Source organism: Mya arenaria, chromosome 10 (genome assembly GCF_026914265.1).
Source record: "Mya arenaria isolate MELC-2E11 chromosome 10, ASM2691426v1".
In the NCBI taxonomy this organism is placed as follows: domain Eukaryota; kingdom Metazoa; phylum Mollusca; class Bivalvia; order Myida; family Myidae; genus Mya; species Mya arenaria.
The window spans coordinates 49,754,690-49,782,574 of NC_069131.1; the positions used below are offsets into that span (position 1 = coordinate 49,754,690).

General features: G+C 36.7%; 3 protein-coding genes across 12 annotated transcripts in view; 1 reads left to right on the forward strand and 2 right to left on the reverse strand.

Annotated features, from left to right (window-relative positions):
• The window catches only part of LOC128206733 (transmembrane and coiled-coil domains protein 2-like), an 89,126-nt gene extending 85,113 nt beyond the window's left edge, over positions 1–4,013 (reverse strand). For all 10 annotated transcript variants that reach the window (XM_052909391.1, XM_052909390.1, XM_052909394.1 and 7 more), the window contains exon 1: positions 3,944–4,013. The gene's annotated coding sequence lies outside the window, so the exon portion shown is untranslated. The remainder of the gene's footprint in view (positions 1–3,943) is intronic.
• A 1,250-nt stretch (positions 4,014–5,263) lies between these two features.
• LOC128205388 (kelch repeat and BTB domain-containing protein 3-like) lies at positions 5,264–15,237 on the forward strand. Its single transcript, XM_052906973.1, has 4 exons — positions 5,264–6,069; positions 7,216–7,372; positions 10,961–11,266; positions 12,444–15,237. The coding sequence occupies exons 1-4, from the start codon at positions 5,980–5,982 to the stop codon at positions 12,863–12,865; spliced, it is 975 nt and encodes a 324-aa protein (XP_052762933.1). The 5' UTR covers positions 5,264–5,979; the 3' UTR covers positions 12,866–15,237.
• Positions 15,238–17,989: 2,752 nt separating this feature from the next.
• LOC128204134 (uncharacterized) lies at positions 17,990–27,885 on the reverse strand. Its single transcript, XM_052905500.1, has 10 exons — positions 27,842–27,885; positions 27,183–27,276; positions 26,549–26,692; positions 25,449–25,532; positions 24,275–24,334; positions 22,310–22,374; positions 21,709–21,775; positions 20,510–20,566; positions 18,355–18,531; positions 17,990–18,147 (listed from the first exon to the last, which is right to left on the reverse strand). Exons 1-10 carry the CDS (start codon positions 27,845–27,847, stop codon positions 18,134–18,136), a joined length of 768 nt encoding a protein of 255 aa, XP_052761460.1. The 5' UTR covers positions 27,848–27,885; the 3' UTR covers positions 17,990–18,133.

The following is a 27,885-nucleotide window of genomic DNA, read 5'->3' on the forward strand; positions in this document are numbered from 1 at the left end:
GGCTCAATCCAAGACAACAAAAAAAAAAAGTTGTCAAAACGTTAAATCTGTGAGAGTGCAGCCTCAAGATGTCTACATCTGCTCATAATATTTGATGGGAATATAGACTAATGTTATCCCATAAAGAAAGTCTGCAAGAAAAATGGACAACATATGTATCGACTTTTTCGGTGTTTTGATGATTGTTTTACCAATAAAATGCTCAAGACCGAGAGGTTTTGTATGCATTGTACTTGGTTGTAAATGAAAAGTGATTATAAAGATTTACATTAATGCAGGGCTTAATCCAAAGAAAAAAATTCAGGTGCAACTTTTGGAGGGGTTGGGTGTTGGAAAGACACCTTGTGCATTTAATTAAAAATACATAAAATTATGACATGATCTGTGCTTGATCTACAAACATGCCAATTTTTTTTAAAAGGAACTGTACAGGATTAGTTTAATTTTTATTTTGCAAAGTTGTTTTTTGTTATGACATCTTTAATCTCAGTAATCAAAATAATCATTAAAAATGAAAAAAATAATTATATTGATATTAATCTAAAGAATGGTATTTTTGTACATTGGGTAGTGCTCAAGTGTATGACAAAACATCCCACAGACAAAATCCCTCATGTTATTTTTGACTAAATGGACAAAAGAATCCCCCCCATTAGGGCTGTAACGATTCATCGGTGCATCCTGAAATCGTGATTCGGTACCCGACAATATACTGTATTGTATCGCATTGTAAAAAATCCTGTGTATCGCGTATCGTTAGATTCGTTACCTCGACTTAAGATTTGTATGCTTAAAACACTTTCCAAACATCTTTGCACGATCCGGTCAATTTGTTAACTTTCATTTTTAACTGTCGAAACAGTGAAAGCCACTTCAGCCGCATTTTCGCAAACAGCAGGTAGAGCTAGCAAAATACGTTACAACCAGTTATCTTACTTATCTACACCATGTTTATTTTTCAAACTAAAATGAAAAATGAAAATAAAATTATTAAAAAAAAATGCAATTTAATTTTTTTTTTTAAATTTGATTTACAAAAGATATAAAAAAAACTGTAATCTGCGAGCTAGCTGTATGCGAAAATGTGGCTGAAGTGGCTTTAGCTGTTTTGACAGTTTTCAGTCGTCTGCAAAGTCAAGAATGGCGGAAGAAAATACTACCAGTAGTAAAGAGAAACCCTATAGAAATGCGTCGGCAAAATATAAGTCCAAAGCTTGGGAGAACTTTGGTTTTGCAAAGTCAGACAATAAACTAGTTATTTGAAAATTGTGTCTGGCCGAATTAAAATATAATGGAAACACTACAAACATGACCATTGTTGTTGGTTTTTTGTTCATTTCAAGAATACCAGATCAATTAGATCATACCTCTGTGTGTTACTTGTGTTTTATCAAAACAAACATTTTGTACTTTGATACCAAAGGAAAACCCCAATACAAAAGGTAAACAAAAGACAAATAAATAATACTCATTCAATTATAATACGAGGCTAAACAATTTCAATTAACATTTAACAAAGAGGCAAAACTTAATGAACAATTTTCATTTAATAAAAATATGATCAACAATTAATGAAAATGGCAAACATTAACAAATATTATTCATTTAATTATATAGCAAACAATTTACAAAATAATAAAAACATTAAGAATATAGTTTTGGTAAGGATATGCTCAACAATTTACAAAATAGGCAAACATTAAAGTCCTACATAAAAAATAAATATATATAAGCGTATCGTGATATATCGTGAATCGCGTACTCCGTATCGTGATACGTATCGTATCGTGAGTTGAGTGACAACACACAGCCCTACCCCTCATATCATTTCAACAGGGTGGTCAAAACATCCCAGATCATTTTGACATGGCCAATTTTCAGCCCCATTCCCCTCTTGAAAAAGTTTCTATTTTTCTCCTACGGAGGTAAAAAAACATCCCTTTCAAAAAATTAATTACATTTCTAAATAGGAGCATTGTCCTCTAGACATTGAGCAAAATATATAGCAATTTAGTGTCATTCATGAATATGTCAATAGGTTTTTGAATAAAAGGTTTAAAAACAAGTAAAACATGATATAAATCATGTAAGTAATTTCCCCTTTTTTGCCACCATTCCCTTTAAATTATAGATAAACACTAAACTATAATACCATACTTGCTAACATCAAGTACATGTACTCCAAATTTCGAAGTCCTGACCTCTTAAATTGGAGTGCAATAATAGTCTTGATTTGGTTTTTGATACCGAGTACTTCCAAATTTCCCAGTCCTCTTTTAAATGTTGAGTAGGCAAGGGAATAACATGGTCAAAATATTATTTAGCCTAGGTGATCAAGTACCAATTTTAACATCTTTGACGCTTCCAGGAGTAGAGCAAGATACCTCCTGCTCCCCTAGCTGACGTTTAACTCAGTTTAAACATTATATGTTTTACAACGATTGTTAAGAAAGTTACGATAACTTATACTAAGTCACTCTCGTTGGCACGATGTTGCACGCGAGTCAGTGTGGTCTTGTGTTGTGGGGGAATCTGGAGTATCCAGAGAAAACCAATTTGTCCGGCTTGGTTACCACTAACCAAACTCACATGCGCCCAGGCTGGGAATCCAACCAGGGTCACCTTGGTGAGGAGCGAGAGTGCTTTAATACCACTGTGCTTACCAGACAACTTGAAGTTCTACAACTTGGTGAGGAGCGAGTGTGCTTTAATACCACTGTGCTTACCAGACAACCTGAAGTTCTACAACTTGGTGAGGAGCGAGTGTGCTTTAATACCACTGTGCTTACCAGACAACCTGAAGTTCTACAACTTAACTTTCAGGGTAGTTAATATTAAACATCCAATGGAGTGGTGGAAGGGAACATTATACCAGCATTATAAATATGAAACTATCTCACACCCCAGGGCCAAAGACGTTCAATGAATTCCAACTAAATCTTTTTAAGCTGCACCCTCACAGATTGATCATTTTGACTGGGTTTTTTTTATTTTTTGTCTAGGAACAAGACAATATTTGCGTAAATGTCTAGAAACCAGTGAATGAAGACTGCTGACAAAAGATCAGATCACAGTTTTTCATATCCACATTTGAAAATTGATGTTTTATGGCTGAAAGAGTTTCTAACACTTTATGAAATTTGAATTATTTGGCAGTTTTCCAAGCAATTGAGATCTGTTCTGTTGTGAGTTACCTTATTTGACTGAAATGAAGGCATTGATGGCCAAATCAGCTGATTTCGAGACAAAAAACTTAAATAAATGTGAAACCTCTCAATTTGTGAGACTGCAGCTTATATAACCATAATTATCAGTGACAAGTAAGTTGAATAATCCCTACAGGTTTGTTACAACTAAGCATGTTATAAGCACATTTGTGCCAATTATTTTTTTCAAAACATTTATTCTTTGTCAGACTCAGAGCTGTGTGCGACAATCACAGTGACTCATCAGTCGAACTCAGATCGTGTTAACTCTTAACTTTAGAGGCTGAATTAACCACACACTCCCTAATCATGTTAAGGCCATTATAATCTATGACCCACCCACACAGATACAGGAGTGTGTTGAACATATCCACAAATTCATAGATTTTAGCCTGAACTTAAAGCCCAGCTTAGGAACTTTTCGGCCAAATAAACAAGCCAATAAAAAGTTCACACAAAAAAAAAACATAAGTTAGATACGTTTTTATAAACACAAAATGCCCAAAACGGTAGCGACACCTAAACCTAATATAAGAATCACAGCAAGGAAAGTTATGCATCAACCATTTCCCCACCCACTTAATTTAACACAGCGTTATGAGTTTCAACTGTAAACATTCCGATACATCAGTTACGTAAAGCGATTGCAATCATTCAATTAAATCATCATCAACGCATTGGTTTAAATCATAGAAGATATTATTTCCATGCATGCATAAAAAATTAATATACATTACCTAAAAAATCAAAACAAAAGGCTCAGCAACTGATTTTCATACGATTTGTCAACCGGAAGTGATATTTGACAGCTCATTAAGAAAAGATAACTCGAATGTTCGATCCGCAGACTCGGCTTGAGTTACCTTTCTTACATCAGTTAGTTCACAATTTAAAGTTAAAAAATAAGATAGATTTTGGTCATTTTAAATATTACATTTTATTTGTTTTCTACAAACATCAATACATACAGCAGGGTGGCGAAGGGAGTTCATGGCGTAATTATCGGCGGTATATTACAAAAGAAACAAACATTACACTGACAACCTTTAATTGGCAATCATAGAAGTGTGAAAACCCATTGTAACGCCGCACTTTCAATTAAATCAGATGAAACGGAAAACAAACAAATATGACTATTCAAAGTTTATTTCAGAAAGCAATCGATCACATATGAAAATATAATATTCACATTTACAATTATAAGTTAAACACATATTACGTTCATTATTATTCGAATTATTATTATAATTTATTAAAAATACATTGATGTTTAACATTGGAATTTCATGGGATTTTTCAGTTACATTAAATATAATTGTCATACTGAGCACTCATTTCCAAGTTATTTATTAACAAATTTAAGACCAATGAGTGAATAATTAAAAAAAAAAATGTTTAAAACATTATAAATGATGGTCCGTAAGTTTCTAAATCTGGTCCGTAATGTCCCTAAATCTGGTCCGTATTGTCCCTATATCTGGTCCGTAGTGTCTGGTCCGTAATTTCCATGGTCCGTAGTGTCCGTGACCCGACAGGAGCAGAGGTTCACATGTATTTCACGGCCCTGACTTCCATGGCACTGTTTTAGTTTGTCTTTAAGTAACATGAGTCATGGAATTTGGAAATGTCTGTCTCTCTGTCCGTCCATCCGTTTGTCTGTCCGTCCGTCCGTCCGTCTGTCCGTCTGTCTATATCCGCATAAAATTCAATTACCCATGTGGTTAACGTGCAAGAGGAAAAATCTTAAAAATGCAACAAATGACATTACATCGACTTTCTATAAAAAAAATACCAAAAGACGAGCAAACATGAAAGAATATTCCTTTATCGAGTGGTATTTTAATCGATAAGTAATCTTTCGCTCTTATTTGTTTTGCTCCAATTTGAATGAGCCGCAGTGGGCGTTGCAAAATCCTTTTAATTCGTAAAAGTGAAGACATGCATATTAAAATCTTGTTAACTAAAACAGATATAGACCAAAATATGTCTTTTAAGGGAGACATTTAATTTTCAAGTTGCTTAAGTATTTACCTTGTGAAATATAATATTTGGTTAATGATAAACGCAATCTATGCGAAATCTGTCTGTTCAAATAAGCATTCAATATGCACAATACAAAATAGTAGATAAAAAGAATCGGCTTGTTTATTGGAAGCTTAAAGATCTGTATGGTATTGAATAAAGTGCTCTAAAATTGACTGATATTCGAACTGCTTAATCAATCATCCTATATTTAGGACGTAATTTTATTCCTTTGTGATTCATTTCGGTTTGTTATTTAAACTGGAGTTTTTTTCACATTTTTTTTTGAACATATGAACGGTGGGAAAAAAAGGTAAAAAAACCCACAGAAACTGTTATCTGAATTGGGCTCTTTCAAATAATTATGTAAACATAATTATTCTGAAGTTTTTATATTTGTGGTTTGTTAACATATTCAGTGGCTAAATCCGGATATAAGTGGTTTACAGTGGCAAAGTGTGCTAAAAATTCGACAACAAGATAACGTTTACGTTACGTCGAAGGAACGTTTAAATTTGAATATTCGCTGAGGGATTGCAACGAAAGAATAAAAAAATTAATAAATAATAACAATAATAAAAACAGAACAGTTTAGCAGGAAGATAAACAAGAAACATTAATAATTCAAAAACGTCAACGAAACTTGACCAAACAGCACACACGAACGCTAAACGCTGCAATGTAGCTTACCAACAGACGCGGACGCTCGTCTTTGACTTTTGAAGGCCCATAAGAGGTTTTGAGACCCAAAATGAAACAGGACGCGAGGTTTTGTTATCCAGATCCCGTGACGTCCAGCGTCGTATTTGACGTAGAAAACCGGAAATTATACGCGTCTAAGGTATGCATAGCATGTTCTTCGTAATGCACCAATCAATTGTAACCACGGCCCCAAGGTCCGGGGGTATACCGGGAATAGCCGGGGCAATGGGCCGTGCTTTTAACTTCTCGGTTGCCTCGCAGTGCCGGGTGAATGCGGTGGTTTTGTATTCGCGCCAAATACAGCGGGGAATGTGCCTTACTTAGGGTCCCTGGGGTGCGGGGGCATTTGGCGGGGATTTTACCATCAGTTCGTCCCCGCAGGACGGGGTTTTAACCCGGGCTTGGCTGGACCGAAAGTCAGAGTCCCCGCTATTCCCCGGACCTGGAGGGGCTGTGGTTACAATTGACTGGTGCATAAGCTAAATGGCTATGGAAGGGTACTGTGCACTGTCCTTTTGGTAGCATCCTCCTGTCCTCATGGAGATCATTTTTTATAGTTTCACTGCTCTTAGATTCTAGTTTTCATGTTTGTTTTTCAAAGGAACGCAGCAATTACTACGCCGTGATAGAAAAATGAAATGACGTCACCAATTTGACGCTACGGCGGTCTCATTAACGGCAATTCAATTCCCATTTTCCTAAATTTTAACACGAAAGGAACAACGTGGAATTTCGATGCAAGAACCGTACATACAGTAGTTTGATAGGAATTAACCCCTGCTGTGGTGACATATGACGTGTAAAAGAATTAGTGACATTTAACCTAAAATATATGTTTTCTTCAGATTTACCGTATCAAATGGGTCACTTCTTCTAACGATTTTGCACAAAAAGCTACGAATTACTGCAGTTTAACAATGTCAGAAAATCTGCAGTAACTCAGATATATCTGTTATGCTGGATCGTTGGTAGAAGTGACCCCTTTGGTAAATCTAAAGAAAAAAACACACCATAAGCAGGAGTTTATTCCAATCAAACTACTGTAGATTTAGGTGTATTTGGGATCATGGGAAATAATAATTTCACTCATGTCTGATCAACTCGTGATAATATTGCGCCATGTCATAACTTTTCGAAAAAAAACAATCGGTTTCAAATGCCATCTATGTACATATACGGAAAGAAAAAAAGTACATCTGCAGATCGCAATGTCAAAATCCCACTCAATAAAACAAATATATATAACATTGATTTGTTATGAATATCATCTTCTCCATTGTTTCAGGAAGTGTTGGCGCTATGTTCCCCTGTGTTCAGACGCATGTTTGAATCGGACTTCCGGGAGCGGACGGCAGAATGGATCACACTTCCGGGAAAGACGTACAAGGAGTTTACTGACTTCCTTTTGTGTCTATACCCTGACACACAGAAATCACTCACAGGTAAGGATTTTAAGTATGCCAGGACCTTCGTGGTAGTCGGCTGGGAAAATGTCGGGACTTCCGTGGTAGGGGTTCGGAAAAAGTCAGAACATCTGTGTTTTGGGGTTCGGGAAATGTCGGAACATCTGTGGTAGGGGTTCGAGATATGTCGGAACTTCCGTGGTTGGGGTTTTGGAAATGTTGGGACTTCCGTGGTAGGGGTTCGGGAAATGTCGGGACTTACATGGTTGGGGTTCGGGAAATGTCGGGACTTACATGGTAGGGGTTCGGGAAATGTCGGGACTTCCGTGGTAGGGGTTCGGGAAATGTCGGGACTTACATGGTTGGGGTTCGGGAAATGTCGGGACTTCCGTGGTAGGGGTTCGGGAAATGTAGGGACCTCTTGGGTAGGGGCGCGGGAAATGTCGGGACTTCCGTGGTAGGGGTTCGGGAAATGTCGGGACTTACATGGTTGGGGTTCGGGAAATGTCGCGACTTACATGGTAGGGGTTCGGGAAATGTCGGGACTTCCGTGGTAGGGGTTAGGGAAATGTCGGGACTTACATGGTTGGGGTTCGGGAAATGTCGGGACTTCCGTGGTAGGGGTTCGGGAAATGTCGGGACTTACATGGTTGGGGTTCGGGAAATGTCGGGACTTCCGTGGTAGGAGTTCGGGAAATGTAGGGACCTCTTGGGTAGGGGCGCGGGAAATGTCGGGACTTCCGTGGTAGGGGTTCGGGAAATGTCGGGACTTACATGGTTGGGGTTCGGGAAATGTCGGGACTTACATGGTAGGGGTTCGGGAAATGTCGGGACTTCCGTGGTAGGGGTTCGGGAAATGTCGGGACTTACATGGTTGGGGTTCGGGAAATGTCGGGACTTCCGTGGTAGGGGTTCGGGAAATGTAGGGACCTCTTGGGTAGGGGCGCGGGAAATGTCGGGACTTCCGTGGTAGGAGTTCGGGAAATGTAGGGACTTACATGGTTGGGGTTCGGGAAATGTCGGGACTTCCGTGGTAGGGGTTCGGGAAATGTCGGGACTTACATGGTTGGGGTTCGGGAAATGTCGGGACTTCCGTGGTAGGGGTTCGGGAAATGTCGGGACTTACATGGTAGGGGTTCGGGAAATGTCGGGACTTCCGTGGTAGGGGTTCGGGAAATGTCGGGACTTCCGTGGTAGGGGTTCGGGAAATGTAGGGACCTCTTGGGTAGGGGCGCGGGAAATGTCGGGACTTACATGGTTGGGGTTCGGGAAATGTCGGGACTTCCGTGGGAGGAGTTCGGGAAATGTAGGGACCTCTTGGGTAGGGGCGCGGGAAATGTCGGGACTTCCGTGGTAGGGGTTCGGGAAATGTCGGGACTTACATGGTTGGGGTTCGGGAAATGTCGGGACTTCCGTGGTAGGGGTTCGGGAAATGTCGGGACTTACATGGTTGGGGTTCGGGAAATGTCGGGACTTCCGTGGTAGGGGTTCGGGAAATGTCGGGACTTACATGGTTGGGGTTCGGGAAATGTCGGGACTTCCGTGGTAGGGGTTCGGGAAATGTAGGGACCTCTTGGGTAGGGGCGCGGGAAATGTCGGGACTTCCGTGGTAGGGGCTCGGGAAATGTAGGGACCTCTTGGGTAGGGGCGCGGGAAATGTCGGGACTTCCGTGGTAGGAGTTCGGGAAATGTAGGGACCTCTTGGGTTGGGGTTCGGGAAATGTCGGGACTTCCGTGGTAGGGGTTCGGGAAATGTAGGGACCTCTTGGGTTGGGGTTCGGGAAATGTCGGGACTTCCGTGGTAGGGGTTCGGGAAATGTCGGGACTTCCGTGGTAGGGGTTCGGGAAATGTCGGGACTTACATGGTTGGGGTTCGGGAAATGTCGGGACTTCCGTGGTAGGGGTTCGGGAAATGTAGGGACCTCTTGGGTAGGGGCGCGGGAAATGTCGGGACTTCCGTGGTAGGGGCTCGGAAAATGTAGGGATGTTCATAGTAAAAGGTACGAAAATGTCTGGACCTCGGTAAACGTAGGGAATTCAGTTGTAGTGGGTTCCGGAAATGTCAGGACACCCTTGGTTATCGGTTCGAGAATATCGGACTTCCTTTGTTGGAGCTTTGAGTTCCAATCATTATAATAGATCTTGGTGTACATGTTTTGTAATAAAGAAGTGGAATTCATTTCTAAATCAATAATTAAAGGTAAGTATTAAAAAAATAAGGTCAAACACACACACGCACGCGCGCACGCACACGCGCGACATATTGATTAAGAGGACAAAATTGGGTCCGTCGGGTTGTTTGGAACAAGAAAAACAAAACATTATGCCTCATTGTAACATTCCTTTTTTATTTCAACATCACAGTTTTCTGAAAATCATATTTGGTGTTGAATTTCATATTTACAGCCAAACAGCACTGACTAATACAGGGGATTGACCTTCGACAAAATATATTTGCAATAATCAAATATGTGTACCACGCGTACAATTGAGCTCATTTAAATGGCTTGGCATTGAAATATATGAATGAATGAGAGATATTTTTGATACATATATCAAGCAGAAGATAACATATTTGAATTGTTTGTTTTGGCTCGGCAGTCGAATTATACAAATGAAATACACTTGAACTTGGTACGGTTCCAATATGTTTATATAGGTAACATGCTGGACGTAACGTATGGTTTTTTCGTATCTCATCAAAAACATGAATAAAAATTAGGACATACCAAATTGTTTCTGTGTTTAACGTCCGCGGACGGATACATTTTGAGTTTCGCGATCGATTGTATTTGACATGTCAATAATGATGTTTCCGATTTTTTTTCCTTTTTAATATAACCCCGAATACAGAACCCAGGTGTTAAAGCTGCACTCTCACAGATTTACCGTTTTGACATTTTTTTTATTGTTCGTCTTGGAATGAGCCAATTTTTGCGTAAATATATGAATACCAGTGATATAAGACTGCTTACAAATGATCAGATCGCAGATTTTCATATTTTTCTTCGAAAATTAATATTTTTTATGTCTTAAAGGGTTACTGACGGTTTAAGAAAAATGCATAAATCATCAATATTTTAATCAAATATGAAAATCTGCGGTCAATTTTTTGGTCAGCTGGCTTAAATCACTGGTTTCCATGCGTTTTGTATAAATTGGCTCGTTTCAAGACAAAATAAAAAACAGTTTTCAAAACGTTCAATTTTTGAGCGTGTAGCTTTAAGAACATGCTTCATACAGTGTACTAGTTTTCTTGGCATTTGGTTTCAGAAAATGATGCATTCTGTGTGGTTCCCATGATCAACAAGTAAATGAATAAAATCCTAAGGTTGAACTGCTAATCTGAAATTTCTACGCGGTCCACTTGCAGCGTAGTTACATGTAAAGAATTTAGACATTGTAAACCGTTCATATGCATCCGCGGTTGTTTAAGATGGAAAATGGCCGAGGTGTTCCGATTGAAAATGCACAATAAGTTGCATCCGTTAACCGTATTGTAATTTATTGAAAGTATTGCTGGTATTCGACAGAAATACACGATGCCGTTTGAGCACTATGGCTATATAGAATGTTTTATTGCAAATTAATTGGCCTTGCCAAATCAACCTTTATTTTTCATTTCAGATGACACGGTATTTTCGGTTTTTCATCTAGCGGATGAATACCAAGTGGAAATTCTACAGCGGAAGTGTGAGGACTATTTGATGTCAAAATGCAAGGATACAAACACGGCGTTGAGTGCTTTGGTTAACATCCTGTTGTGCGCGGAGAGTTACAATTTGAAAGATTTGTTCAATGTGTCGTTTGACCGCGTGTCAAAAATTAACCCGGAGCAGGCAAAAGCTATTCAAGAATTCTCAAAATTGTCTGAAGATACGAAATTGAACTTCAACCGACTCAGGCAGCAAGCATTGGACATCAAACTGACAGGTATTACAAGACACGTCAACCGTTTCAGACCCACAGTAGTTTGATGGGAATGACATCCTGCTTTGGTGTCATATGACCTGTACAAAATGTAGTGTCATTTGATCTAAACAAAAAAAAACATTTTCTTCACATTTATCAAAGGGGTCACTCATATCATTGTTAAGCTGCAGTAGTTCATAGTTTTTTTTCATGTTAGATCGTTGAAAGGAGTTGCCCATTTGATAAATCTGAAGAAAAAAGGTTAAATGATACTAAATTGTTTATAGGTCAAATGTCACTAAAGCATGAGCTCATTCCCTACTGTTTTCAGACTTACACCACGTACCATGTGTATTGTATAAAGCAGTTAGTGTTTGTTTGTGTTTTGCTAACGTCTCTTGGCAAATAATTTATTGGTATGGTACTAGGCCAAAGAAATAGTTGTTTGTTTCCACTAACATATCCACGAAAATAGGGTCGGTAGGTAGGCATAACCTTTTTTTCTATTTATCTTTGGGAACAGGGATTCTTATCAAACCAACCTATATCATGGTTATATAGCTATTGTAGAAAATGGACAAATTTTAATATGTTCACTCAAAAATGAACGTTTTTAGGAAATTACTACAAAAATCCACAATATGGTAAAAAAGCGTAAGGTCGGGAGGAAAAATAGGATCGGTCGGGTTAGTGAAAACAAACACTTTTTACGCTCTATTTGCTCAAGATTTGAGTTTCGCTCAAGTAAAATTTAAAGTGAAAATGATTTTGTTAAACTACTTTTGAGTCTTTTCTTACGAAATTACACCAACACTTTACATACGATCAGTACATTTTGTTAGCATTCAAATTTTACGATTCCACCCGTTCTTGGTAGTTAATTTATAAAACAAATAAATATTTAAATTAACATTTGCCAACATGCACTTTGAATATGTAAACTAGTCATTTAAGTGTTCCCTTTTACCATATGTAGTTCACATTTTGCCTGGTTCGTGTAATCCCATGGAGTAAACCAAGCTTATTGTAACATTGTTTTCACTTTGTTTTCATAGTCCTTGCTAGTGAAAACAGATGACACATGCTTATCGATTACTGTCGCAATGTCATATGGTGTTTCTTACGAAGATAAACTTGTCAATTTTGCCAACATCAGTTCGATATGTATTTTTCTAACTTCGATGATTATTCGTTGCAGACGGAAACGTACATGAAGTTCTACGAGTAGCGGCGGACTACAACGAATCAGATCTCGTGAGCCAATGCGAGAATCACATGATAGCGCGCTGCAAGAAAAACGAGAAGCCCCTAATTCACGGTCTGGTGAGCATGCTCAGTGCAGCCGACAAACACAAGTTGACAAAATTAAAAGAAGAAGTGCTTCAGCTTGCGGTAAAGAGAAAATCACATGAACTCGAGGCATCGCCGATCTTTAAAACGTTGTCTGCTGAAACCAGGTGCAAAGTGTTAATCAAACGTTTGAAGATTTTTGAGGGGCTTTTCGCGAAATTGTGTAAACTGAGGTGCCACTGTTGTCGAAAGCATGCGGATTATAACTGTAAGATCTGTTTTATATTAACGACTAAAGAGTGCTTTGAGAACGCTGGATTAACGTTTTAAGAAAGTTTTTGACGAAGAAACGACGACACAATTATATTCCAGCCGGTATTTTCGGACGATTATTCGTCATCCGGAAGGTTTACAATCTGTATTGAAATCAATTCGCATCTGTTCGGTTATATCATAGCAAATGATTTTAATTATAGCGCCGAAAAAAACGTCTCAAATTCATAGCATTGTAATAACGTCACGATCAGACTGTTCAAACATGAGGTTAAAGCTGCACTCTCACAGATTGAACGTTTTGACAACTTTTTTATTTTTTGTCTTGGAACGAGCCAATTCATGCGAACATGCATGGAAACTAGTGATATAAGACTGCTGACAAAAAATAGATAGCAGACTTTAATACTTATAATAAAAAAATAGTGTTTAATGCGTTTTTCTAAACCGTTACTAACGCTTTTAGCCATAAAACATTAATTTTCGGACGGAAATATGAAAATCTGCGATCTGATCTTTTGTCAGCAGTCTTTCATCACAGGTTTGCAGAAATTTACGCAAAAATGAGCTCATTTCAAGACATAAACTAAAAAAGTTGTCAAAGCGGTGAATCTGCGGGAGTGCAGCTTTAAAAGCAGAAAACAAACACATGCATGTGAACTTGGATTTAGTATATATTATAAATTCAGAGAAAAGCTGGCGATCAATTCCAAATAAATAAACTCTTTTAATCTTTTAATCAGTCGTTGTTGTTCAGAAAAAAAATCAGTTATAGAAGTTAAGTTTCATCATCGTTGGATACACGCGATTGATCTATTCCGTTACTGGCATTTCATGGAATGTATTTTGGATGACGGAATGGATAAATTGTAGGAATCCTAAAATAGGTTTGATTTCAGTCGTATTTTGTGTACAAAATTTATTTATTCTTTTTGAAATAATTCCTACAAAACTTGGAACTGCTCAATACACGCGCCTTGAATATTTTGTTCAATAAAGATTGATTAACTGATTACGTTGTCACTTTAAATATCAATTTGTTAAATTATGTTCATAATTATCTATAATAAACATTTTTGCAAAATGCCATTTGTAAGTGTTTTGACAGAGACAGCATCGTAAAATATTGGCGTGATTAAATATTCCAGACTAGGAGAATATGTTAATGGTGTCCGGATTGAATTTCGTTTTGAATTTATGACAGCCATATCAGATGTTTATGCTTCACAGATTGTCGCGGCGAAGAATTTGGGTTTCAAAATCTATTTCTGTTAAAAAAAAGCAAAATCGGCTATTCGAAACTGTATCAAAAGTAATAAGACAATCATTGGGTCGATTGTTCAGAGCTTTGTTAAAGTAAACAACGCTGTTAACGTCATTGTATTGTTGTTAACTTCATTTTCTTTCATGCTTTACGATGAAATATGGGGTATTAACAGTGAAATAACAACAGTGAAAATATCAATTTGATATTTTCACTGCAAAATAAGGAGTGAAAATATCAATTTTCAGAACTACTTTTAAAATCCTTTGTTGTTACATGTACTTGCCTTGGTCAAAACAGAACACTGGACTTCAGTAAATTATGTCAAAAAATGTTTTAAAAATAATAAAGAAATATTTTATAAATTTAAATAAATATATAATTGGAAATTAACAACTTACCGTTTATTACCGGTTATCCCGTTTATCAAACATTTTACTGATCTTTGAAGCTGAATGTTCGAACATTTGCTTTCATTCCAAACAAATTACAGACAAAAACAACTGTTCGAACATAAATAATTTTTTATAGCATCGTTCAAATGTATTTTGAACTGTTAACCGTTGTAGTACGTAAAATGAGCTTCCTGGAGAATTCACACAACAATTTACAGATAGATCCGATATTTTTTACCCCACCCACATCTCAAAATGTGTCAACAAACTAGCGTGGCATTTACTCTTCTGGAAAACAAACATTTTAAAGCGAAACAGACTGGTCTCTGACAGTAAGATGACTGAATATTAACTTACTATAAAAACACGCGTATATGCAGTCTTAAACTAAGAAGAATGGTTAAAATCCAATGAGTATCCATTTGTTTTGCTAACACATTTGACCTTCCAAATTTTCATTCTATAAATAGCGGCGTAGTAATTTGGTTAAAATAAAAAGTATTTTCATTATTTTTTGGAACATTTGTGCACTAATAATACTTCATTTTTTACTGTTCATAAAGCTTTGCAATAAAAACGAGCGAATATTAAGCTATAAGAATGAATAGCAGAGAACTATTTCTCAGCAAACCGAAAGTAGAAAAGTTGACAGCTATAATTATGCATGAGGGGCGCCCCACGGGTTGCGGCGTAAAGCCCACCCTTTTCAAAAAGGGGGTAATTCAGAAATAAATAAAAAACAAATAAAACTCCGAAAATAAGCATAAAAGAAACAGAAAATTTGTTTATTTCAGTGTAAGATCGTATTTAATTTCACTCGTGATCATAAAAAACTACATTTTCACTCGTGGCTTCGCCACTCGTGAAAATATGTTTTTCTATGACACTCGTGAAATAAAATACGATCTTACACTGAAATAAACAAATATCCTCTATGTATTGTTGTTAACGTCATTGTATTGTTGTTAACGTCATTGTTGTTAACTTTTAAATATTTACTACTTTGTAAGTTTAATGGATACACTTGTAATCTGTAGTATTTCTACCGTCGGCAACCACGGTACTTTCTTCCATTGCACTTTATACACACTTGACCGACAAAATCTCGTTTTGATGAATATGCATGAGGCACAGGAGACAACTCTTCTTCCAATTAATTCGCATGTTACACTCAAATAATTTATTTTGGTTTGTGGTCACCAAGCTGGACAAGTGGGTTTCCTCCGGGTTTTCCGGTTTCCCCCACAACACAAGACCACACTCTCGCGTAAAATCGTGGCAACGAGAGTGATTAATATAATGTTGTAATAACTTGTTTCACAATCGTTGTAAAATAAATATGTTTAAACTAAATAATTTATTTATTGTCCAGTAACTTTGCAGTGTCAGTAGACTCCGTGGCCGTGTGGTTTTGACTACTGCCAAGTATTATTGTACTGAGAAGGCGGTCGCCAGAATATTTTTCAACCGTAAAGCATCTGGTAATTTGCGGAACCAGTGAAACTGCCTCATTAATTATTCATGATTACAAGATTTTCCTAGCCATATTGCACACAGTACACCGCGAAGCATAGCGAAGTGTGTATCGGGGATATTTGAGGCAACTATTTTAGCTGTACCGGTTATATTCAATATACGAGGACATCACGAAATCATTCATATTTTTAAGTAAATGACGGTCTCATTATTTCTGTTAAATTTAAAGTTCTGAACAATCGGCCCAATGTAAGATATATAGAAAATGTTCACCCACATCGAAAATGACGTCCAGATAAATATCAACATTTTCTAGTACGGTATATCAAAAAGAAGCTATTTTTTTACAATCTTTTCAGACATAAACGTAACTGTTTACACTGAAGTTTCACTCGGTCAGTCGTATTTAAGTTTTACCAATTGGTAAAATGAAGTGATTGGCTATTTATTATTTGTGGATAATATTGACTAATCAAAATACACTTTGGATAAGTTTGACCAAGCCAAACATTTAACCATTTTTAAACGATTGGCTGCTGGCAATATTAAACAATTTAATTTAAATTTGTCTAATGAGCCTTGTATCATAGCGCCATTATTTTAAATATGCACAATTTGTTGTGTTAGGATGTGATCCACAGCTATTTTGCAGTACAGATAATTGTCAAGGTGTATTGAGCATATCAAATTCAAGTTCAGTTTGCTACCGTGGTGTAAAAGAAGTCTAACATAGTTAATGGCCTTTCCCAAGTAAATGGCCTTTCCGAAGACCTGACAGATTTTGGTCCGAAACTTTTTTTCAGTTTGTATTTGGTCTCAAAAAATGACTTTCAAACATCGTTTTAGAACAAACATCGAGTCATATTTCTTGACTGTACAATTACAGGTGTTAAAGTGACCATAAAATTGGAGATATTTAAAAACACACACACTATTTTATGCCGTCGATGGTGGGAAATTATTATCATCGCATCGTCCGTCCGGTTTTCCTCGTCCGTGTTATAACTTTGTCACGCAGGTAGATTACTTGGCACATGTGTCCAGTACACGATGACGACACGTGGAGTGCATGGCCCACGCCCCTTCCTCAAATGTCAAGGTCACGTGTACACGTAAATTATTATATGCATATACATCAGTGTGTGTATACCACGTGATAAATTACGTCATAAATACTACGTCGGAAGGCAATGTTTTGCTTCGAATTAAGATTTTAATCAAATATACTTTCCTATTTTTTCACCATTTAAATGAAACTTAGCGCAGTCTACGACGCTTACGAAGCCCCGCCTTCGGTCTTTTACCAGAGTTTGAGAGTGTAGTTTTGTCGAAGTGTTTGATGAAACTAATAACCTTATCAAATTCCGGTAATAAAACGAAGGCGTGGATCTTTAAGTGGCATAGACTGCCCTTTGTTTCATTTAAAATGGTGAAGTAAAAGAAAAGGTATCTTTGATTTAAGTCTTCATTTTAAGGAAAATGTTGCCTTCTGACGTAGCATACATGACGTAATTAATCATATGGTATACACCCACTGTACATTAAAGTTACAAGTTTCCAAGCAGTAACTGTGTCATGCCCAGATGAATTTAGAAATAATTTGGCAAACGCATAAAGGCAATGCGTCACGTACAAGACCCACGTCCCTTCCTCAAAGGTCAAGGTCATACTTTAAGTATTGTAAAATACTGTATATAATCATAAGAGTATAGTTGGTCGTGTCCAGGCCCTAACCTTTCTTTTCTGAGAGGATTTAAAACTACTTGGCACATTTGTTTGGTACACAAATAAGATTTGCCGTGGACAACACCCTATCACCATAGTCAAGGTCACACTCAGTTTATCATTATGGAATGCTCTATATATGCACACAAAGTATAGTTGGTCCTGTCCGAACTCAAACTTTGTCATGCACGGAGGGATTTAAGAGCAATGGCTTGTTTCTGAACATAAAGGCGATGTCGCATGCAAGGCCCACGACTCTACCTCAAAATCAACACTTTCTGCTAAAGAAAAGATAAGCTTATGAATCACTCAAACAAGATGTTCCAGCCACATTTTTATTCAGTAACACACGGCAATAAACAAAGCACACTTGATATTAACTGTTTTCACTTAATGATATATAGCTTTTTTAATGAAATGAACTTTCCTCTCGGATGGTTGACGTCTCCGCTCAGTTGCCGTAAGTTACTTCTCGGTTTCTGAAAAAAAGAGATATTTCATATTTGATATATCGCCGACTTATGAATGGCTTAACGTTTGTTATATTTTTCTCTTACCAATAACAAGCCAATTTTAATGTTTTCATAAGCATGATCTTTAAATTAAGTACAAATCCTTAAATAGGTCAGTAGAAATCATACACTTGTTTTTAAAACTTTACTGATATAAAATAATAATCATCTTACTTTTCTTCGAAACCAACGCAACTAGCTCCCTAAGCATCTTTTTCACCGCAAGTGCTCGGGCATCCGGAAATAGGTCGGCCATGTTCGCTTCAAAATCGTCAAGTTCCGTATGAAACGAGCCGAACTCTTCCTCGCACATTTCGAACAGTGGCTCGGCTTCTCTCAGGAACAGACTGTCTGGAAAATTATAAGACGTTGTTACGGCTACATCTGCGGCCTAAAAGCTATATTTGATGGTCAAAATTCACATTTAGGGGTAAATAAATGTTTAAGGTTTTCCTAACCACCCTATTTTTGCCCCGACCATAAACCTCATGATATACGCCTTATTGATCGAAGCTACCTTTTTAGTTTTTCGAAATTTAAACTTTGGTTGATTGTGCCTTTTGTTTCCCTAAACTTCGCTTAATCTAGATTTGTCGAATGACATTATATTTAACATATACTTGTCTTTAACCTTGTGTGCGCAAAAATTTAATCTTATAGTAATTCCATTCGCGGATAAAACAATTTGCGATCTATTCAACACTAACTAATATAACGTAGAAAAGTTATTTCCCTTTGTTGTTATGTCGACATTATGGACATTATGGAATGAGGTAAATTCAACCCGCTCAGACCGACATTTTACCCTAAATTAACAAATCCTACCCAGTTCAAAAATAGTGGTATGGTTATAAAGGTGTAAGTCCCCAAAGGGTCGTAGGTACAAGACCATTCGGAGCTCCTCGGCCATTTTTAATCGAAAACAACCTCGGATGTATGCCGGTACATCAGCTGAAGTAGTTCGTAATTGTTTGAATTATATCATTAATTAAATGTAGTCTTTTAGCTTGTATTTATTGATCTAAGTTTAAATTGATTGCAAATGAAGTGTATTAATGCAAACATAATTAAGATTCCAATGAGTGAAGTCTCATTAAGTTTAACATTCGGAACTCCTCGGCCATTTTTTTCAAAAACAACCTCGGATGTATTTGGACGGTTTACATACTCAAAAAGAGGTACGTTTAAGTCCGCTGCAAGTAGATCGCGTAGTAATTTTATTTAGCAGTTAAACTTTGTCTTAACTCTCGGGAATCTTATTTATGTTTGCAATAACACACTTCACTGGTAATCAATTTAAACTTAGATCAATAAATACAACTCTAAAACACTGAATTTAATTAACGATATAATTCAAACAAATACGAACTACTTCAACTGATGTACCGGCATACATCCGAGGTTGTTTTTGAAAAAAATGGCCGAGGAGTTCCGAATGTAAGTTTAAATACTAAATTAAATAACTACGCGATCTACTTGCAGCGGGCTTAAACAAACCAATTTGAGTATGTAAACCGTCCAATTACATCCGAGGTTGTTTTCGAGAAAATGGCTGAGGGGTTCCGAATGTATCAAGGTCTCTCAAAACGAACACGTGTACGGGATTTATCCCTGAAACGGACTCATGAGCGATCCGCTGGCTTCGCAATCAAGCTTCAATAAATAAATATAAACTAAAAAAACACTATTAACACCTTAAACTAACTTACTTTATGCAGTCCTATGACCTAATTCGAGTCAGCGTATAAGTATAAACTTAAGAATTTTTTTCTTCTATTAACACCTAAAGCAAACTTACTTTCTGTAGGCATATGACGGAATTCGAGCCAGCGTATAAGTATAAACTTAAGAATTTTTTTCTTCTATTAACACCTAAAGCAAACTTACTTTCTGTAGGCATATGACGGAATTCGAGCCAGCGTATAAGTATAAACTTAAGAATTTTTTCTTCTATTAACACCTAAAGCAAACTTACTTTCTGTAGGCATATGACGGAATTCGAGCCAGCGTATAAGTATAAACTTAAGAATTTTTTTCTTCTATTAACACCTAAAGCAAACTTACTTTCTGTAGGCATATGACGGAATTCGAGCCAGCGTATAAGTATAAACTTAAGAATTTTTTCTTCTATTAACACCTAAAGCAAACTTACTTTCTGTAGGCATATGACGGAATTCGAGCCAGCGTATAAGTATAAACTTAAGAATTTTTTCTTCTATTAACACCTAAAGCAAACTTACTTTCTGCAGTCATATGACGGAATTCGAGCCAGCGTATAAGTATAAACTTAAGAATTTTTTTTTTCTATTAACACCTAAAGCAAACTTACTTTCTGTAGTCATATGAAGGAATTCGAGGCAATGCTCCGTAAACATTATGTCGATGCCTGAAAATAGAAAGACAATAGGCTTAATGTAATCTACCAACAATGTCAAATTTTGTATCCATGGCAACACTTATAATTTGTTGATCGTGGTACTGAAAAGGCTTAAAGGTTACAGTATGTTGACATATACCAAAATATACAAATTATACCGAAAATATTACAAAAGCTCTTTCTGCCCTTGAAACATAGAATTGGTCATATCTCTCAAATTTCAGTTGTATTATAGATAAAAATACAAACCAATGACTTTTCTGTACCATTTCTATGAAGTTTGGGTCAGTTAATTTACATATTACAGGGTAACCACAATGTCAAGAATATTGCTTCATCAAGCATCATAAATTGTATGGTAAACGGAACAATTGAGTTGTTGAATACAGTCGAACCCCGTTGGCTCGAACTCCAAGGGACCGGCGAAAGTACCTCGAGCCTCGCAAATTCGAGCCATGCGGGAATGCTTAGCTTCAGTATAAAAAAATAATTGGCCCTTTGCATCCTATTCGAGCCATTGATGAATTCGTGCCAACGGGGTTCGACTGTTTTTATCTATTTTGGATGGGATACCTTATTCCTTATTTATACTAGGAAAGTGGTGCAGGTATACATTCTTTGAATCGGTAATGATCAAAATCGTATTTCCATGGTGAATGTTGGTAAGAATATAGCATGCTAATCTCAACAATCCTACAGAATTTCGAAATGGGCATAAACTATTAAAGATGCACTCTTATTCCCAAATAAATTATACCACAATTAATACAATTTCTTAAGTTTATCGAAAAGGATAGATAAATATCGGAGAAGTATTCTAAGGAAGGATTTCATGTTGAATTTGAAAGAAAGATGCAGAAAACATGATATTTTTACCTCATGAGACGGTAGCTTATCACTGTAAATCTTTTAGCATTCACCATTCATTTAATATTTGTGCGTTTTCAGCTATTAAATAAACGGTTACAATCTTATTATTAGTAATTATATTTTCCATAAATGCATTATTTAGTAAGTAGTTTAAGTTTTATCACTCAATTTATGTTTGCTATAAATGTATCTATATTGTTTTTCAATACGATTGTCCCTTTGAACGTCAAGCAAACCATCGCTGCAAAGAGACCACCCGCAATCAATGAAAGAAAACTTACACTGTAGCAGTCGGATGTGACTGGTACATTGCCTTTCAAACTCCATCTGCGTCTCGTCGTCCGAATCCTGAAAACAAGTAGTGGTGGAATAAAGTAAAGTCATTGAACATAAACCGATCATAGAAGCATTACCAAATACGCGAAAAGTAAAGCTATTGCAAAATTACTGTTAACAAATCTAATAATCGACAGTAAAGCTATTGCAAGTAAGCTGTTAACCCATCTATGACCTAATATTGGACAGTAAAGCTATTGGAAATAAACTGTTAACAAAGCTATGACCTTATATTCGACAGTAAAGTATCTTTTTGTAATGTCCTGAAAAAGTTGCATTTTTTGAGTGAACACGCTAGATTTTGACCGTTTCATTTTTTTTCCATAAAAGAAATATACCCTAGTTTTGGTCGGTTTGGTACAGAATGTTCACACAAATCATATGCGTTTTTATCACAAATTTCAAATGAGACATAAAAATGCATTAAAATGCATCAACCTTTATTTATAGTGAGCCCTTAATTGCACATCACAGCACAATGCAAATTCAGGCTTGGGTTAAACAGGATTCTGTCATTGCATGATAAATTAATGTATATATACAAACCAAATAAGCATCGAGCACTTTATGTACGACAGGACACACCCTCCCCACAATGGTGCCTTTAAACACTGTAAACAAATCAAAACGTGCTATTTATTGTATTACATCCTCAAAATTACATTGCAATTTTTTATCCAAAAGTCTTAGCTCCTTTCATGTTAAAGTTTGAAACAAATAATTCTCATTCATATGTGCACGAGGCCAGAGACATCCAACAACAGACGGCAACATTACAATTTGTTAATGCCAATACCAGATTCATTGTTTTGGAAACATGCAAGCTACAGGACAAACTCCACGCAGTGTCACTTCCCTTACAGTACAATCTCCACGCAGTATTACTTCCCTTATCAAACTCCACGCAGTATTACTTCCCTTATCAAACTCCACGCAGTATTACTTCCTTTATCAATTTCCACGCAGTATTACTTCCCTTATCAAACTCCACGCAGTATTACTTCCCTTATCAAACTCCACGCAGTATTACTTCCCTTATCAAACTCCACGCAATATTACTTCCCTTATCAAACTCCACGCAATATTACTTCCCTTATCAAACTCCACGCAGTATTACTTCCCTTATCAAACTCCACGCAGTATTACTTCCCTTATCAAACTCCACGCAATATTACTTCCCTTATCAAACTCCACGCAGTATTACTTCCCTTATCAAACTCCACGCAATATTACTTCCCTTAACAAACTCCACGCAATATTACTTCCCTTATCAAACTCCACGCAATATTACTTCCCTTATCAAACTCCACGCAGTATTACTTCCCTTATCAAACTCCACGCAGTATTACTTCCCTTATCAAACTCCACGCAGTATTACTTCCCTTATCAAACTCCACGCAATATTACTTCCCTTATCAAACTCCACGCAGTATTACTTCCCTTATCAAACTCCACGCAGTATTACTTCCCTTATCAAACTCCACGCAGTATTACTTCCCTTATCAAACTCCACGCAATATTACTTCCCTTATCAAACTCCACGCAGTATTACTTCCCTTATCAAACTCCGCGCAATATTACTTCCCTTAACAAACTCCGCGCAATATTACTTCCCTTATCAAACTCCACGCAATATAACTTCCCTTATCAAACTCCACGCAGTATAACTTCCCTTATCAAACTCCACGCAGTATTACTTCCCTTATCAAACTCCACGCAGTATTACTTCCCTTATCAAACTCCACGCAGTTTTACTTCCCTTATCAAACTCCACGCAGTTTTACTTCCCTTATCAAACTCGACGCAGTTTTACTTCCCTTGTCAAACTCCACGCAGTATTACTTCCCTTATCAAACTCCACGCAGTATTACTTCCCTTATCAAACTCCACGCAGTATTAGTTCCCTTACTTATCAAACTCGACGCAGTTTTACTTCCCTTGTCAAACTCGACGCAGTTTTACTTCCCTTATCAAACTCGACGCAGTTTTACTTCCCTTATCAAACTCCACGCAGTTTTACTTCCCTTATCAAACTCCACGCATTATTACTTCCCTTATCAAACTCCACGCAGTATTACTTCCCTTATCAAACTCCACGCAATATTACTTCCCTTATCAAACTCCACGCATTATTACTTCCCTTATCAAACTCCACGCAATATTACTTCCCTTATCAAACTCCACGCATTATTACTTCCCTTATCAAACTCCACGCAGTATTACTTCCCTTACTTATCAAACTCCACGCTGTATTACTTTCCTTACTTATCAAACTCCACGCATAGTTACTGCCCTTAGTTATTACTGCCACCATGAAAACCACGTGACCATAGATATTTAAATCTTTAAATTCAAATATTGTTCTTATATTTTGATCAAAATGCATCATCGAATAATTAAAATTTGATTAAAAAAATATCAACAAAAAGAGAAGAAAAACTATTTTTTAGAAATCTGCTTGTCAGGGGAGATCAATGCGAAGGTGAATACTAAATGATGTGATTATCTTACGATTATCCATGGCAGTCATCGTCATACTCATCTGTTCACACCGGCCCCAGAGAGAGGACACTGGAAGTATGATAGATATAAGACAATACCAACTGTACAGTAAATTAAAAGTTAAGACTAGATTTCATGGATTAACGAAACATTAATAATGGCCCTGTTGTTGGAACATTCGTTAAATACATAACGATGAAATTTATCGTTAAAATGACTAAAATCGCTAAATTTTCGTTAAATACCTTCGTTTAATTTATTTCGCTAAATTTCGGTTGTTGGAAATTTATTCGTCAGGTAACGGTAAGTAGGTAATTTAGCGATTGTTATTTTAACGATTCGTTATGATTTAGCGAATGTTCCATCAACCGGGCCAATATTCATCAATAAATAAATATGCCGATTTTTTTTTTGGTTTTAGTGAGTTGCGAATCAACACCGATAAATTGAAGAAAAAATAGAAAATCGACGCCTTAACCACAAGATCACCAGGACTTATTCAAAAGTGATGGACATTTTGACCGTTAAATAAAACCTGGATAACAGCACGTGACAATGCCAATCAACCAATCACGTAACAAAGCCGTAATTAAGTGACCATAAACGCTAATGAAAAATGTGGTCTTCAAAGAAGATATTTGAGCAAAAGGTTCCAGGTTTTGGTATCTAAGGTTTAACACCCTGAAAGATGCACTCTTAATCCCAAATAAGATTTACCACAATAATATTGTTTTAATATTCCAAAAATGATGAATAAATGTCGAAAACCATGGTTCTTATGAAGGATACCGAGTTAAATTTGAAAGAAATGAGCATAAAACACGGTATTTCTACCTCATGCGACTAAAGTAGACCACAGTAAATCTTTTAGCATTCACCAATCATTTAATATTTTTGCGTTTTCTGCTATTAAATACACGGTTACAATCTTGATATCAGTAATAAATATTTTCCGTAAATTCATTTTTTAGTAAGTAGTTTAAGGTTTATCACTAAAAAAAGAGATGTTTGTTATACATGTGTATGTATTGATTTTGAACAAGAGTGTCACTTTAATGATTTGCCACACTTCATATTGTCATACAAAAAAGATTTTACAAAAACATGAGCGTGTTCCTCTAACATGCGAACACATGCCCGCCTCTGTAAGTTAATCAGAACAAATCAATTGTTTTACACTTACCCTCCATTATTGCAATAGGCCACATGTACATTCCTCCTTCACCTCGGACAGCCTTTTGAGTGTTCGACTGTTTACCATCGGGTGCTGCAAAACAAGATCGACAAACTGTCACAGTGGCGCTCATAGCATTTTGCAGAAATAAATAATATAGATATTTTACCTAACACAACCTAATCGCAATTCCCATTCGTTATCAGTAGGATATTACTACACGTTATCTTAATATAACATTCGGAGCTCCTCGGTCGTTTTTCTCGAAAACAACCTCGGATGTATTCCGGTACATCAGCTGAAGTAGTTCTTAAATTTTTGAATTATATCATTAATTAAATATAGTGTTTTAGCTTGTATTTATTGATCTAAGTTTAAATTGATTGCCAGTGAAGTGTATTATTGCAAACACAATTAAGATTCCCAAGATTTAAGTCATTAAGTTTAACTGCTAAGTTAAATAACTACGCGATCTACTTGCAGCGGACTTACCGGCTCCTGAGTATATAAACAGTTCATATACATCCGATGTTGTTTTCGATAAAAATGACCGAGGAGTTCCAAATGCTAAATATTACTTAGAAAACAACCTCAGTAGCTGACACATTACAATCGCAAAATCTGACACAGGTTGTGTGTATCCGATGACTGGCAGTAGGCAAACCTTTAAACACCTGCGAAAGTATAAATTCTTAAGCATAGTTCTTAATGATTGCCTATGTGCCATTTCATTGGCTAAATTTGTAGGCTGTATTATTCATACAAATATCATCATGTTTCTTATTATATTGTTTACAAAAAGGTCAGGAACCGCTGAAAGGCGTTGCAGACAACACGTCGATGTCTCTAAATATCTGACCGTTTAAGTCCTAATCAGTACCTATTTTAATAACAAAAATAACGTGTTAATAACGCATATTTTGAGGTTAACCGTTGTCTTTCTTATTTCAATTGATAAAGGGACATAACTGCTTAAAATATTTTATACATATGTAGACGTTCTTATCGTCACGGGTTTGGTGTTTAAATATGGCCGTCAATAAATTGTTTACATGGCGACAAAGACAACAACACCAGCAACAATACCAGCAACAAATAAACATAATTACCTCTTCTTTCCTCGGTCTGAACTGCCATGGGATCTGACGCTGCCGCGACCTTTGGTGGACCGCGACTCGCCGCAGGTGGCATATGGCGCGCCGTTGGAGGGTCAATGGGAATGTGGCGCGCAGCGAGAAGAGTGCTTAGTACATCTGCAAGTATGTACACCTTCAGGAGTGTTTTATTATTCATGCATTCATGGGGAAGACGTTACTTATGTTGTTAGAACTTGTGTCCAACCCATTTGCTTTTTGTATACTCTTTATCGCTGTTGTAAATACCGATCATGTTAAAAGAAAAAATGCAATAAAATATGTTTAAATCAAATTCATACATAAGACTAACATGTACGTATGCATTAGATCGCTGGGGGAATTACATGACATACCACTTTATTTTGTGTTTAGTCCTATAGAAATGCCATTTCACGTGTATGCCGTTTAATGCGTATTTTTGGTTACGATTGTTAAATCTTTGTAAATAATTTGAGAGCGTTCTGCATAATATAATTTTGACGTAATACAGATATAAAATGGTGACGACAATTAACATAGTATAATGATGTCATTTTATATATAGAATGGTGACGTTACACTAGTAAAATAGCTACTTAAACCCATGACGTCACTAAAAGGGTATTACCTGGGATGTGGCGGGCTCCCGGTGGGTTGCTTATGTGGCGAAGAACGTGGTTGGCTTCCGCGCTCACACAGAGCAACAACAGAATAAGGCAAACCTAGAAAATGAGAACGCTAGAAATATTTTGACGTGCACAAAAGTCTCCCGAGTTATGCTACACGCAAACAGTAATAACATAACTCATTTTGCTGACTCATTAGTTAAAAAAAAATGTCTGTACAATTTTCAACTAATATCTTGGTAGGTAGTTGATTGAAAACATTTCAACTAACAAAATGGGATATCACTTTGAAAATATGGGTGAGAAATTCATTTATTGGGATTTGCACAATGTAGTCCATCTTCTTGTACTTAAACCACTCATGGGATAGCTTCGCAACGGTTTGTCGAAGTGTTATAGCTATATGATATATTAATCATTGCATTGTGTACAACTTTCCATTGCTAATAATCATATTCCATAGCCTCACTCAAATGACACCAAGTGGGTTTCTTCCGAGTTGGAGTTTTGTTAAAGAAAAGTCATACGTATATAAGCAGGAGCTATATATGAAAACTATTCCATAATATATAAATAGATCGTTCGCTTGTGATATCAGCTATATGTTTAAAGTACAACATCCATTTAATTTATCAAAACGATAAAAAGTCATAACACATACCTTCATTTTTCCCCGTCCTGTTTGTCCTGAAAGTTTTCTACTGA

Coding starts and splice junctions, on each gene's coding strand:
- LOC128205388 (XM_052906973.1), top strand. CDS start 5,980: ATGAAACAGGACGCGAGGTTTTGTTATCCAGATCCCGTGACGTCCAGC. Junction 6,070..7,215: donor GGAAATTATACGCGTCTAAG/GTATGCATAGCA, acceptor CCATTGTTTCAG/GAAGTGTTGGCGCTATGTTC. Junction 11,267..12,443: donor ATTGGACATCAAACTGACAG/GTATTACAAGAC, acceptor TATTCGTTGCAG/ACGGAAACGTACATGAAGTT.
- LOC128204134 (XM_052905500.1), bottom strand. Junction 26,693..27,182: donor GGGAGCCCGCCACATCCCAG/GTAATACCCTTT, acceptor ACATACTTGCAG/ATGTACTAAGCACTCTTCTC. Junction 18,532..20,509: donor CCTTCATATGACTACAGAAA/GTAAGTTTGCTT, acceptor ATAATTTTCCAG/ACAGTCTGTTCCTGAGAGAA.